This window comes from Capsicum annuum, chromosome 1 (genome assembly GCF_002878395.1).
Source record: "Capsicum annuum cultivar UCD-10X-F1 chromosome 1, UCD10Xv1.1, whole genome shotgun sequence".
Lineage (NCBI taxonomy): Eukaryota > Viridiplantae > Streptophyta > Magnoliopsida > Solanales > Solanaceae > Capsicum > Capsicum annuum.
This window is the reverse complement of record NC_061111.1, coordinates 202,069,473-202,084,772: the sequence shown is the minus strand read 5'-3', so window position 1 is coordinate 202,084,772 and position 15,300 is coordinate 202,069,473. Positions and strand designations below refer to the sequence as shown.

General features: G+C 28.8%; 1 protein-coding gene across 2 annotated transcripts; it reads left to right on the top strand.

Annotated features, from left to right (window-relative positions):
- The first annotated feature begins 8,019 nt into the window (after positions 1–8,019).
- On the top strand, positions 8,020–14,108 carry LOC107873579 (protein NRT1/ PTR FAMILY 7.1). Of its 2 annotated transcripts, none has more exons than XM_016720484.2 (7): positions 8,020–8,409; positions 9,864–9,911; positions 10,095–10,197; positions 10,898–11,115; positions 11,508–12,067; positions 12,876–13,163; positions 13,319–14,108. In XM_016720484.2, exons 2-7 carry the CDS (start codon positions 9,867–9,869, stop codon positions 13,884–13,886), a joined length of 1,782 nt encoding a protein of 593 aa, XP_016575970.1. In that variant the 5' UTR covers positions 8,020–8,409; positions 9,864–9,866; the 3' UTR covers positions 13,887–14,108. The 2 variants fall into 2 exon arrangements, with proteins under 2 accessions (XP_016575970.1, XP_047256343.1); XM_047400387.1 differs by lacking the exon at positions 8,020–8,409 and adding an exon at positions 9,440–9,497.
- The last annotated feature ends 1,192 nt before the right edge of the window (positions 14,109–15,300 follow it).

Sequence of the window (15,300 nt, the reverse complement as noted above, 5' to 3'; positions counted from 1 at the left end):
TGGGAATTGTGGGTGGTTTGGGTAGTTTAGGTTTCTTTATTATTATTATTTTTTTATTATTATTAATAAAATAAAAATAATTAAAAACTAATAAAATATAATATAAGCTAGTAAGATAAATTTAAAATGCCGAAAAAAAAATTAATTGAACATTAAAATGATATTAAAACATTAGGTTTGGGTCAAAATTAGGTGTTTACAAGTATAATTTTTGAACTCATCTACTATAAATACATAAAAGATAATTTTAATCATATATAAATAATAATATTTTTTTTTGCAAGGAGGTTTAGGATGAATCCTCCGCCCGTAGTTGGCTTCTCCCTCAGGTGGTTCGGGAATATCAATTGTCATTTCTGACGAAAAACTTTTTCTCTTTTTGATTGTTCATCCGGTCCTTGATGCCTGCTTTGAAGCTTGTCAAGTTCGCATTCATGCCAAGAAGCAGCAATTAGTACATTTGTGGAAACTCACAATGTTCAAATTTTAAATCCGCGTGCCTCTATAGAAAGTCTCATTTAAAGATAAAATATTTTATATTAAAAACAACTTCATACCTACGGCTCAAACAAGAGACTTCTAAACAACCAAGGGGTGACATTGACAATACCATCTCTCCTTTCATCAAATGCCTCAAAATACTCATAGTGTTGCCCACTATTATTAGTCCTTTTGTTTATAAGCTATAGTATAATTAATATTATGTGTGGATGGGATAATATTCATAACAATTCTTGAGTATTTTTGCTTGTTGAATATATGGACAATTCATTGGTTTCACAACACAACAACATAAATTTTTCTTGGTGGCAAATGATCACGAGGAGTTAAATAGTGTAAAGTAGTAAATGGCGATATGATGACACTAAGATTTTGATTATGACATGTTTCTTGGCGCCATTCATTTACTCTCATTTTCCACATGAAAAACAAAAGATACTATGTTAAGCTTTTTGGTGTATGAACAAATTCTGATTGTATTTGAAGTTATTAAAAGTAATAATACATAAACATATATTTAATTAAATTGAGCTCGGTTGACATGTCAGCATTTTAATTTGAGAGTGTACATCTAGACATCTCATCAACTTGTCTTCATTATGTCATTCGAACTCTCCAACTTATAGAATGATCATCTAGACACCTCTAAATTTTATGTGTCACGTCAGCATCGAGTGTCCAAAAGACACGATGAACGAATTGGAGTATCTAGTTGTCGGTTGAGGCCGAGTTGATGTGTTTGATTTTGTCCATAAAATTTGTCCTCATTGGCATAGATATTGTCTAGACTAGATTATTTGTTATATACACAACTGGTATATAATTGTATTTCTTCGCCTATATATTCATAATTATTTAATTTTATCACTTGACAAGATATATCCTTAATTATAATGGATGTCCACTCATCATAAGGACTTTCACTTACTAATTTATTAAGCAATTTGTTTGTCTCAAAATTAACAAAATAGATTTGGTGCATATGTAAGGTATATATATGTCATAGTCATATAATATGAAAAGAAATGGCAACATGTTGAACAATAAGAAACACTAAATATGCCATTTTCAAGATTGACAATTAGTCAATTACTCGTACTATAGTTCTTTGTTTTTTTAATTCCTTATAGAATAGCTAAAAGCCTAAAACAAATGCATCATGACTTCATAAAATAGCCAATAGAGATCGTCAATATTGTATTGAGGGCGTCTTTAGAGTATATCGAATTGATACAGTTGTTCTTCAACAAAGAGTGAAATATTACTGGTACTATTACTTATTGACTTCAAAAAATTAGTGTAATTACAAGCATACGTAAAATTAATGAAGATCAAGACTTACCTTTTTTCTTGATTTCTCATCTAGTGTCTGCTATTTATTTTGGGGCCTAACTAATCAAGACATGTAATATTTGTATAAACAACATAAATTTCTCTATTATGGAAGTTAATTACTCCCTATCTCATATCTTTTCAATATTACACAAAATTTTGAAAAGTTGCTAGTCGGATACATTATTTTTCTTCGAATATATCATGTTGGTGATGCATTATGTGTAATATCAGATACACATAAGTTAGTCAGTTGGTTGTTATATATCATGATCATAATTAATTCAGAATACATGTATATACTTATGATACATCAGATCATGTACAAGTTTCTTCGAATACATTACTATGGATGCATACAAATTACAAAATATGAGATGGTATGTGATTAAATAACAGATATGGGATATTTTATAGATATGGTAAGATTATTGTGTTGTAATGTAATTTTTCCTAATATTTAACATTTTGAGTAGTGGGTATGAAGAAATTCCTTATAAGGAGTGCTTTATTGTTAATTCCGTGTTAATAAATGAAAAACGTTTGAAAGTTTTGAAATAATGGCCAAATAATAATTAGTGATCTTAAAACTCACTCCTATGTTCATTTTTAGTTGTTCACTTTAAACTTTGCACACTAAATTGTGTTTTTCTGTCAAAATATGAAAGTGATAAATAAAAATAAAAATATATATTTTTATATAAAGTCTTACTAAATATCGACCATGAACTAATTCTCCAAAGATGGATTAATTAACTTTAGTAGTAGTCCAATCAATGATGTCATATACTGAAGTATTGTTTAGTCTCGAAATTATTTATCTCATATAAAAAATGAGATAAAATAATTTTATGGAATATCCCACTTATTTGATATACGAAACGACTTACAAGTACTGAATTATATCTACACAAGATCAATGAAAAATGTTTTTATACCTTCCATTAAAATTTTTGTTTTATGTCAGAAATTTCTAATTAAAGCTAAAGTGCGACTAGAAATGAAATTAAATCTGATAGAAATATGACCTAATAACTTGCTTGAGCGACATGACATGTACCCTCATTTAAGAGGAAGTATTTCTTATTAGGAATTTCTTCATTTATCTGATTTTAATATAAAACTTCTGATTAAGGATTAAGCCATAAATAAAGTTAACTTTTGGTAGGAATATAATGCCCAATAACTCGTTTAAGCTATATGACATGTGTCCACATTTCAAAAAAAGATTTTTTTAGCAGTTTTTTTCATATACACTCTGAACTTCTGATTAAGATTGAAATCATAAATAAAATTAACTTGGATGAAAAAAATATAATCCCCAATAACTCATTGAGCTATATGACATGTGTCTTCACATCATTGCAAAAAAGAATATGAATTAGTTACGAAATTCTTTGTTAATCTGTCGCTAAATAATCCATAACTAACGTGATTTTCTAATATTTCATCGCTATAATATGTCGTAAATATGACTAACGACATTTCTTTATTTCACGATAGAAGTAATTATTCATCGTACTTAATTCGTATTCATTATAAAGATAAAGTGCTATCACTTACTATTATTAAATTATATACACACTAGTGAATTTGTCCGCAATTCGCGCGGTTATAGTATATTTCTATCAAAATCATACATTATTATTTTGAACCAAAATAATTATAAAACTACAATAATCAGAAATTCATATAAAATACAAAATAAAGAGAAATCATATAGAGAACATGCAAAACAAAAAGATGCAACAACATTCTTACGAACTTAATCATTAAAAACATGAAAATATAATAAGCACTGAAAATATAACAATAAAAATGGTAAATGCATTTTTTATAATAAATTAACATTTGAAGTTAGTAGCTTTTCTTTCAAAAATAATAATAATGAAAGAGTTACTCCTTGCATTCAAACCGCAGAAACAATAGAACATGTCTTAATTATCCATCATAAAGAGCAAATTAACATAAGAAAGTAAACGAAACATGTATAAAGAACAAATTAATAGAAAAGGTGAAGAGAAATATTATTCACGAAATTTATGATAAATTAATATTCCTCAAGAATCAAGCTTAATTCTACAAATAAAAACTAAATTGGCTATTAGAATCAAACATTCGAAAATTAGAAGAAGGGTCTAATATGCATAATTAGTATTTGATCTATATGAATATTTTTCTTCAGTTTATAAAATATCATCACTAAAAATAAATTTAAATGATAAAAAAACATGTATTTAAAATTTTATGATGCATTCTTACAAACTTTCAGCGACTAACACACACAAGAAAAATAAAGTATATTTGTTTACCTTGATAATTGCTTTTAGATTGATGAAGAAGCATAAATCTGTAAATAAAAAAAATAACATTAGAAGAAAATTACAACAAATATTGACCCAATGCTTAATTCTGAAAAGTGCATTGAGAAATGCTTATTCAAATGTTTAAATTTATAGAACTTATATTTGGAATATCAAAAGGCATGAGAAGATAGAGTAACATTAAGGATATGAACGGATAATAATAATAGTAAGCCATAATTGTCATGTTTAATTCTCTTAAAAATTTAGTTAAAATGGGAGTTTCAACTTTTAGATGATTTTTGGGTTTTTAACATATTATATAAATTAAGAAGAATAAGAAAAAGCTCAAAAAAATTGAGAATATATATATATATATATATATATATATATATAGAGAGAGAGAGAGAGAGAGAGAGAGAGAGATTTTCATAAAAGTATTTTTAAATTCAGGAAGTGGGATGAATTATTTTTTTTCAAGAGGAAGAATAAATAAATTAAATAATAAAAAGTGTGATAAATAAGGTGAGGAAGTGGAAGAGTTTAATAGCATGAGATAATAATCATGTTGTATATTAAACACATTGTATTTAATTTCTAATAAAATAGACATTAATGGATGTTTTTTTTTATTAATTTTAAATAATTTATTAAGCTAAAAATAGGAGAAAATAATTCAAACAAACCACAAAATAGATTGGTATTAGAGGTCTCTAAGGCATGCCACATAGGATTGACTATTGATCTCTTTTTATATATATATATACTAGTTAATTTGATCGCGCTTTGCGCGGTAATAATTTATTTAAATAATTTCTCATCATATCATATATATAATACTGATGTAAAGTTCAACAATGAATTTGATTTATTCACGAAACAATTTCTTAGTCGGCGTGGATTTCACTTGCTTTGCACAACCAGCACATGGTTTCTTTTTTACATTGCATACTACAATCAAAACTTTTTCCAAAAGGACATCTTCGGTGTCATTGAATGGATTCCTGCTGTCAAGACTATGAATGCAAGTGAAGAGGTTTTCAAAATTGCACGGGCACAAGCTCTTATCGTTTTCTGCAGTACCATGCCTGACAGTTCTCTCTTGTAACAATAATAGAATTGAAGAGTTTGCAAGCATTGTTTGTGTGAAATCATAGGTTAACAAAATCAGCTTCAAATTATAAAATACGATTGGAAGCGTTGCTACTTATTTGCCACATTTCTAGATTGTAGGATATGCTTAATTACTAAGTGATGCAATTTTTTGAAGAGTGACAACGTGAAAAGAAGAAGCAAGTTTGTCCTTCCAAAAAGTAATGAGTGATGCAACAATTATTATTCCTCGTAATGAACTTGAAAAGATTTACTTACAAAACAATAACTTTAACAATTATCCCAAAAATAAAATTATCCAAACCAATCAGTTTACAAATCCCGCAACTTACAAATCTGCAAATCAACAAACCTTAAAGAACTTGAAATGATTTACTTACAAAACAACAACTTTAATAATTATTCCAAAAATAAAATGGTCCAAACCAACCAGTTTACAGATCCTGCAACCTGCAACCTGCAACCTGTAAATCTGCAAATCAACAAAACTTAAATTAATAAAATCTGATATATTATGAGAGAAAAATTACAAAGAAAAAATATCTAAAACCCAAATATTTACATAAAAGAAAGAAAATTAGAAAGAAGAATAAAAAAGGAAGAAAAGGAAAAATTGGATGAAAACTGAAGAATGGAAAAAGATTGAGCGTGCTTATAGTATGTGCAGTAATTAATATTAGAGTATCGTTTCACCTATTTTTTTGAATTAAATACTAATTATTAAAATAATTGACTTCTAAACTTCTTAAAATAAATCAATTATTAAAATGAATAAAAGCAAAATAAGGATTAATAAGTTAAATAAGTTTCTTTGCTTCTAAGATGTGCCACATCAGCATGTCTATTATCTTCTTTTATATATATAGAGATTCTCATCTCAACTTAATCGATCATTAATCATGGTAAACTAATATATTTTTATGTATATATTTCCACCTCAACTTTATCGATTATTTATCATGGTAAACTAATATAGTTTGATGTGAACAGCTCATATGGTCACCTTTTTTTTTTTTTAATGTGTGTGTTGATATGACTGAGTTTGGTTCAAGGATTTAAATAAGTATAAATAACATAAATATCAACCCTTTTGGAAGTAATTACACTCTCTCTCACTTTTTTAATTATTTTACTCTCTCTTCCTATTAATATACATAACATAGCCGACATATACATAGCATTCTGTGTATATGTTGGGATTTTTGTAATATATTTAGAGAGTTGAGATTTTTTGTAATATTGAAAATATAAGTTGTGTATTTGTGTAATTTTAGAGTAGTTAGATTTATTTAAACCCTTTATTTCACCTAAATTAGGCTAAGCATGCTTATTTTTTAATTTTGTTTTTTTTGGTGGAATTTTTTTTTTTTGGTCAATACTATAGAAGTGGAAGACAGTTTTCCCCATAAATAGTGCAACAGCAATTTTGTTTGGTATAAATAAGTGGGGAACAACTTATCAACTTTATCTTCATTTTTGAAAATGACTTTTTTTTTTTTTTAAAAAAGTGATTTGATAAGTCATTAAATTTCAACAATATAATATGGAGTTGTCCTTATCACATTTTATTTTTTATTTCCACATATTTTTCAGTTTTTTATTTTGATAAGTCATTAAATTTCAGTTTTTATTTTTTTTGTAATATTAATTAATTAATTAGCTGAAATGAATTTCCACTTAGTACTCTAGAATGTAGGACTTTATACATATAATCTCATGAACAAAAAAGATAATGATAGTTGACTTGTTATACGTTCATTAGTTTATCTAGGGCAGTTTGTTTAATATACTCGATTAATTAGCCTCTAATTTAGGCAGTTCTTTTGTCCTTTTATTTTTATTTATTTAATATTTTAAAAATCTTTTTGTTAAATAATATAAATAGTTTGCTTTAGCTCCAAAAATTTGGCAGCACCAAAATTTTTAATATTAAATTTTTATGATTATAATTTGACTTAATATAATATTGAAGATTGAAAAAAAAAATTACAATGTTTATATATAAAAAAAAAAAGAAAAATTATTACTTTATACAAAAAAATATTTTAAAATTTTGAATTAAACAATTCAAATCTTCATATTAATGATAATTTTTTACAATATCATCCCAGTAAAAATAATATTTACAAACAAATGCTAACATCTTATTAACTAGGATTCATCCTTTAACTTTATAGATAATAATATTACCATCTCAAGTTAAAAGGATACATACAATTAAAAACAAATAAGAACAAAAACTATGTGTATATTTTCAAGGTCTTTTATTTAAATTAAACTTTAGGCCATTAATTTTATTGTTATGCTATAATATTGAAATTGGAATTAGACTTTAGGCCAGACCATTAATTTTATTGGTATGCTATAATATTGGAATTGGAAATAAAAACGTGATAAGAAGTCATACCATTGAAACATAATTTAATATGTTAAACCACTACTTAAAAAATGAAATTATCGTGTTGGATATTCCTAATTTTTTCTCGTATGTAGTGTAGTGTGTACTCCCACGAGCAAACTTTCACTAGATTTTTGACGGAAATTTGTGCATAAAGCTTTTCCAGTTATCAAATTTTTATTTTAACAAACAAAAATATCATATACCGTGCATAAAAACTAATGAAAAATCCATTTAACAGTTATATTAGAGTTTTATTAGGAGTTTGTTACTCAACAGAACACTAAAATATAGCTCCAAATCTTTATAAAAGTGTTTAACTCAATCAAGTCATTAATCATTTCTTTAATTCTATTCACTCATAATCTTCTCTACTTCTCTTAGTTTATTCATAATCTTTTCTTGGTTTATTCATAATCTTCAAGTATTAAGAGTCAGTATCAAGAGTCATTTGTGTTTCAAGTTTCAAGTATTAAGAGTCATTTGTGTTTGTCAGAAGAGAAAAAAAAAATTGGTCTATTTTTTTTCTTAATTTTCACCATAAATGACAAAAGGTTTTACTAGCAATATTTTCACTAGTATTGGCGATTTTGCGGCGAACCAAGTGATTTTCGGGCCTATACTTACTATTGTTCTTATTGATACTCGTTCTTCACCTTCACCAGAATTGCTTACTATCGATACAACTTCTTCTCCTTCACCGGAATCTTATACTATCACCAAGCTTTCGGTTAATTTCTTAGCTACGAAGTTCCGTAAAAGGTAATTTCTGTTAATTATATTAATATATAGTGTTGCACTTATTAGTATATATAACTTAAAATCTTTAATTTGTCACATCTAAAGATTAGTAATTAGATGTTATATGTATGCTTTAATACTTGTTTTTGATTGACAACACCACCTAAAGTGGGAAAAATAAAAATCAAGAGGTCAAAATTGTTGATTAGTTCTATTCATTTATCATTGATGTATAATGTGACATTGTCCATTAACACAAATTCATAATTTGAAATTCTAAGCTTGTTAAGCTACTAAGTTGTATATTAAGATAAAAATAGGATTTAAGTTTTCGACTAATATAAGGTTTAGGTCAAAATTAAGTTGGTGATATTTGAAATTTTACTAAGTTATAGAATACTAAATAAAGTGGAACACATCCATTTTTGTGTAAGGAAATAGTAATATATTACATCATAATTTTACTAATTTTTTTTGCCATTTTATTCTTTTTCCTCAACTTGTAACTTTAATTCGTCATGGTGAATCTTGGATTGTTACGATCAAAGGACTATTAGAAACTGTAGATTTTTTTTTTTATATTGTAAGTGATTCATGAATTTTAAAACATTAAGCACCATGAAAAGACATATTAAAAACATTATTGTACTAACTAATATGGATAGCAGCAGGATGGTTGAGATTACTCCGTTCTTAACTAGAAGTCACAGGTTTGAGTATTGAGAATGAAATTTTTTATTAGGCTTACCGACCTCCAAGAATGAGTGTAATATGCGAATCTGAATTTAATCAGGTTTCAATGTAAATATCGAACATCAAATTGTAAACCCAAAAGGGAAACATAGTACTAGCATGAGGAAAAAATATATCATATTCAACATATGTCATCAAATCAAAATCCACTTATTGAGGTTTCAAATGAAAGTATAGACAAGTTTTGATGTTACTATTTTTTATTTGTTCTTTATGTAAAATATGTGAAACATAATTTTTGAAAATGACAATTTATATTTGTCTATATATTGAGCTATTTCTTCAATCAATTTTCATCATCTTTTCTCTTGCATGCATAAGAATATTCATAATATTCCTTTGTCAAACTCTTTTGAGTAAGTTTATTTTTCTTCTTACTCAAAATGCATATATATGAGCTAGTTCTTAATACGTTAAAAAATTGCATTTGTGTGAAACTTATGTATAGCAAATTATAGTTTTGTACAAATTAACACGCTATCAGAAAATCGCTAATACCGACGACCCAAATTTCATCAAAAATTAGTAATTTTCTGATAGTAACATGCATGCACTAATATAATAAATTGAAAGTAAAGAAACCAAATTAAACCTAGTTATTAGTATGATACTATTATTGTAGTTTTTAGTAGACCTTTGATGCTAGAGTTTAAGTTATATACAAAATTTTTGATCAACTCATCTTTATATATTGTAACGCATAATTTATTTGAATTTTGCAGAGAATGTCCCAAATGGCTACAATGGACACAACTCAAGTCATTCCAAAGGTTAGCACATTATTCTAATTTACGTTTTGTGCACTACCAGTATATAATTATTTCAATAATATTATATCAAAGTCATGACCTATAACCGCATTATAACTAATTAAAATATACTGATAATATAAAAAAAGAAAATTTTATTTTATGTTATTTCTTGTTCATAGTTATTATTTTTTCTTGGTACAGACAAATGGAGTAAACAAAGACCTCAAGCAAAGAGTTGTGAACAAGCTTAAAGTCTTTAGAAGCAAGAAAACTGGTGGATGGTATTCAGCATTTCTTTGTTTAGGTACTTAATTTATCACTACTTCCTCTGTTTTGATTTATGTTATACTATTTATGCATTAGTTGGTTGAGAATAAAGCGATATATTTCTATATTATGCGTCACACAAAAGCTATGACATGTTTAAATTATGTGTTGAGTCTATGTCATGTAGATTTAAACAAAAGGAGTATAACTATAATATTTTGACTTCATATTACTATAGTATTTTGACTATATCATATTACTTTTTGCTCGAATTATGTATACATATACAAAAAAATAGAAATATAATGTAATTATCACATTAGGAAATCCGTCAGAAATCCTATTTAACGATGAATTATTAGACAATCATGTTAGCTACAAGCTATTTAACCACAGATTCCTTAGCAGTGTTCCCTTGGGATGTTGTCCAGCCCTTTCTGCTACCCTACTTGAACACGTGGTGATTCATGCATCTGACTATCCTTTTGGGGCGACGCTAGCATATACTTAGGGCATTTATTCGAACCTTCTTCGATAAAAAAATTACGTACATTATTTATACATGATTAAAATTATTTTTTATGTATGTATAGCAAATGTTGAACTCCTAGTTTGTGTGTGCACTTTTGAATCTTTTTAATAAAAATTTTAATTCTGCCACTTTCTTTTATATAATATTTTAAATAAACTTATGACTTTAAATTTTGAATTCGCCTTTAATTAGTTTTTTGGTGCAGTAAACCAAGGACTTGTGACACTATCATTCTTTGGTGTTGGTGTGAATTTGGTGTTGTTTCTGACAAGAGTTTTGGGACAAGATAATGCTACTGCTGCTAATAATGTCAGCCAATGGACTGGAACTGTTTATTTGTGTTCACTTTTGGGAGCTTTCATAAGTGACTCTTACTGGGGAAGGTTCCTCACTTGTGCCATTTTTCAACTTATTCTCCTCATGGTAATTATTACTGCTATATATTATAACATTTTTTTCAATCAATTTCAAAAAGAATTATATGTTCATATTTATATATTCTGAAAGTTATAAACGTGTCATATAAAATGATACATGGAGTGCTTTAATGAAAAATTTCTCTTTTTGAGATGAGGATATCAATAACAGTCTTTTTATCCTCGTAACACGTGTAGCGTCTATATACTGATGCTACATTATCAAGTCAATAAACTATAACTACAAGAAGTAGGCGACTAGTTGCATAGAAAGTAAGGCAGATTGATAATATCGACTACAACATGTTAAATTATACTAATAGTCTAATAGTTCTTTACGTTGTCACTGTATATAAGTTAAATTTAATAGACTAACTTTGATTTTGTGAATTTACCTAGGGACTAGTGCTCATATCATTGACATCTTGGCTATTCTTGATCAAACCATATGGATGTGGAGATGGTATACTAGATTGTATACCACCATCACCTATTGGCACTGCGTTGTTCTACTTAGCCATATACTTAGTTGCTTTAGGCTATGGTGGTCATCAACCCACAATTGCAACTTTTGGATCAGACCAATTTGATGAAGAAAATCCAAAAGAAAAAATCTCAAGGGCAGCTTACTTTGGATATTTTTACTTTGCACTAAATGCTGGATCTTTAATATCCAATACAATTTTGGTATATTATGAAGATGGTGGTAAATGGACACTTGGTTTTTGGGCCTCTACTGCTGCTGGGCTTTTGGGTTTGTTTGTTTTCTTGGTGGGTACTCCTGGATATAGGTATGTTAAGTCATTTGGAAACCCGTTGCCACGTGTCGCTCAGGTATTCGTTGCTGCGTTCCGTAAATGGGGTGTGCCTAATGTTGATGAGGGAGAACTATATGAATTGAATGGGTCAGAATCTAGCATTAAAGGAACAAGGAAAATCCTTCATAGTAATGATTTCAAGTAAGTTTGTTTTTCGATTCATATCATCTTGTCTTTTAAGAAAAAATATTTAATAACATCATCATAAGATTATTCGTCTAAATTACCCTTTCATGTATCTTTAAGTGACTCACTTGATTAATATTCCACTAGTTATATATCTTTGAGAGGTAATAACTGACATTGGAGATTCTTGATTCAGAACCTACTGACACTAGAGTTTTTTCATTCGCCTACATACTGAACCTATTGACTCTAGATTCTTGATTCACTTATATAGTGAACCTGTTGACACTGAGATTTTTGATTCGCCTATAGTGGACTTATTGACTCTAGATTCTTGATTCACTTATATATTAAACTAGTTGACACTAGATGTTCTTGATTCACTTATATACTAAATATGTTGACATTAGAGATTTTTGATTCACTTATCTACTGAACATGTTGACATTAGAGATTCTTGATTCACCTATATATTGGACTTGTTGACTCTAGATTCTTGATTCACTTGAATAATGAATCTATTGATTTAGAGACTTGATTCATTTATATAATGAACCTACTTGATTCTTGATTCGCCCATGTAAAGAACGTACTTCCTCTAGATTCTTGATACACTAATGATATATAATGAACCTACTGATTCTAAACACCGATTATAAATTTTTGATTCACTTATATAATGAACCCACTACTTCATTTAGATTCTTGAACTTACTCTATTCGCCTATATAATGAACATACTGACTCTAGATTCTTGATTCGCTTATGATATACATGTTTCATTTTTTTCATTTTGTAATCACGTTATTGAAAAATTGACCAGGAAACTAGACAAGGCAGCAATAGTGACAGAAGAAGATAGGCAAAGGCCAGTGATTAACCCATGGAGGTTATGCACAATTACACAAGTTGAAGAAGCAAAGTGCATCATAAGGATGTGTCCAATTTGGCTATGTACCATAATGTACTCTGTGATCTTTACACAAATGGCCTCTTTATTTGTTGAGCAAGGTGCAGTTATGGACGCGACGATTGGTAAGTTTCGCCTACCAGCAGCCAGCATGTCAGCATTCGACATATGCAGCGTGCTAACATGCACGTTTCTCTACAGGTAAGGGTGTCAAATAAGTGGGTTGGACTAAATTTGGACAAGTCATGTTAGTGACGTTTCTTCAATTACAAGGGCAGAAAAGTGTCTATTTATGAATCTTACCCAACAAAGCGAGTTATATTTTCATGGACTAATTTTGTCACCCCGGTCTACAGGTTCATGGTGGTACCACTAGCCGGAAAGATTAGTGGGAATCCGAGAGGATTGACTGAGCTCCAAAGGATGGGAGTTGGACTAATCATCGGTATGTTATCGATGGTTGCAGCTGGGGTAACAGAAATTTTCAGACTAAGAAGAGTAATCCCCGGACACGAAACAAGTTCTTTAAGCATTTTCTGGCAAATTCCACAGTACATGCTTGTTGGTGCCTCAGAAGTTTTTATGTACGTTGGACAACTTGAGTTCTTCAATGGACAAGCACCTGATGGAATAAAAAGTTTAGGAAGTTCACTTTGTATGGCATCAATGTCACTTGGGAATTATGTTAGTAGCTTGCTTGTCAACATGGTTATGCATATCACAACAAGAGGAGCAAGGCATGGTTGGATACCTGAAAATTTAAATAATGGCCATATTGATAGGTTCTACTTCTTGCTATTTGGATTGGCATTGGTTGATTTGGTTGCATTTGTGTTCTTTGCTAAGTGGTATAAAGGGATCAATCTTGAAGATAGCACAAAGGGTGGAGGAGAAAAAGAGAGTCAAGTTCTTGAAAAAGTTTGAATATCTGGATCTCGCACGTAGCATAAGCTTTAGCGCACCGAACTGTCTTTGTTATTGAAATAAAATTTAAAGCATGACCCTCTTATGTGATCATTTTTGAAAGGGCATGATTGCTTCTAGTTTTCTTTACATTATTTGTTTGTTTGGATTTCCCTTTGAGGTTATTTGATTAAGAAAATGTTACTTCTTCTATGCTAATAAAATATTGTGCCTTTTGAATTACTAGAAGTTTTTTTTTTTTTTTTTTTTTTTTAATATCCTGCATCTTATTCTAATCTTAGCTTGTTTATTATGAGACATTCAATTAAATTTAAACCATATGGAGAATCGAAAGATCAGTATGTTGGATCTCGCATAAGGATGACACACAAATCGATAAATAGTCGTCCAAATAGTACTCTCTTTGTTCAAATTTATTTATCACATTTTGACTTGAAAATTTTCTTGATTTGTCAAAAAAATAAAAAGGGGCAGTCCGATGCACTAAAGCTACTGCTATGCGCGGTGTCCGGGGAAGGGCCCCACCACAAGGGTGTATCGTACGCAACTTTACCTTGCATTTCTGCTAGAGGCTGTTTCCAAGGCTTGAACCCGTGATCTCGTGATCACATGACAGCAACTTTATAGTTAAATTAGAAAAATAATGACAAGTAAATCCAAACATAAGAGAATATATAACTAAGAAAAAGGACTCTCTTCATATTGCATTAGAATATGAAATAATGGTCATATTGATGGGTTTTATTTCTTGCTTTTTGGTTTGACTTTGTTGTTTTTTTTTTTTTTTTAATTTATGGTGTTTGCTAAGTGGTACGAAGGAATCAATCTTGAAGGTAGTAGTAATATTGGTGAGATGATGATTGATATTACACAAAGCATAGATCTTGCATAAAGATGTCACACACAAATCGACGAATAGAATTTTTAAAGAAGTATCACGGTCTAAGCAAGTGGAACGTATATAGTACAAGTATAATAACACGTCTTGAGCTCGTGACCTAACTGATATGTAGGCAGCTTTATCGTTACTATGAAATTGCTTTAAAATTTCGATAGAAAAGTCAGCATTCAATTAAAAGAGGTAGATTGCATCATGAAGATTCTTGGATTAGCCAAGTTTGATTAGGCTGATCATTAATAAAATTTTGGTTTCTATTTGAACATTTGGTACTCAATCTTGGTGTTTGATTAATCTTGATTTGTATCATAACGTCACATTTTTCGATGAAACACTTTTTACTAAAGATAGTTTCACTTTCAGCTTTCGAATGCAAAAGATTATTAATTAAAAAGAAAAGGACATCAATTCATCCTAAACTATACTTGAAAAATCGAAGACACACCTAAACCATTGAAGTAGCCTAATACACACCATAAAAGTAATTTTTTTTTACCCCTAAAATTTATGCGTCTT

What these genes read in the sequence shown, in the direction of transcription:
- LOC107873579 (XM_016720484.2), top strand. Translation starts at nt 9,867, where the DNA reads ATGTCCCAAATGGCTACAATGGACACAACTCAAGTCATTCCAAAG. An exon ending in CAACTCAAGTCATTCCAAAG is followed by an intron (nt 9,912 to 10,094) that starts GTTAGCACATTA and finishes TTCTTGGTACAG; the next exon opens with ACAAATGGAGTAAACAAAGA. An exon ending in CTTCATAGTAATGATTTCAA is followed by an intron (nt 12,068 to 12,875) that starts GTAAGTTTGTTT and finishes AAAATTGACCAG; the next exon opens with GAAACTAGACAAGGCAGCAA.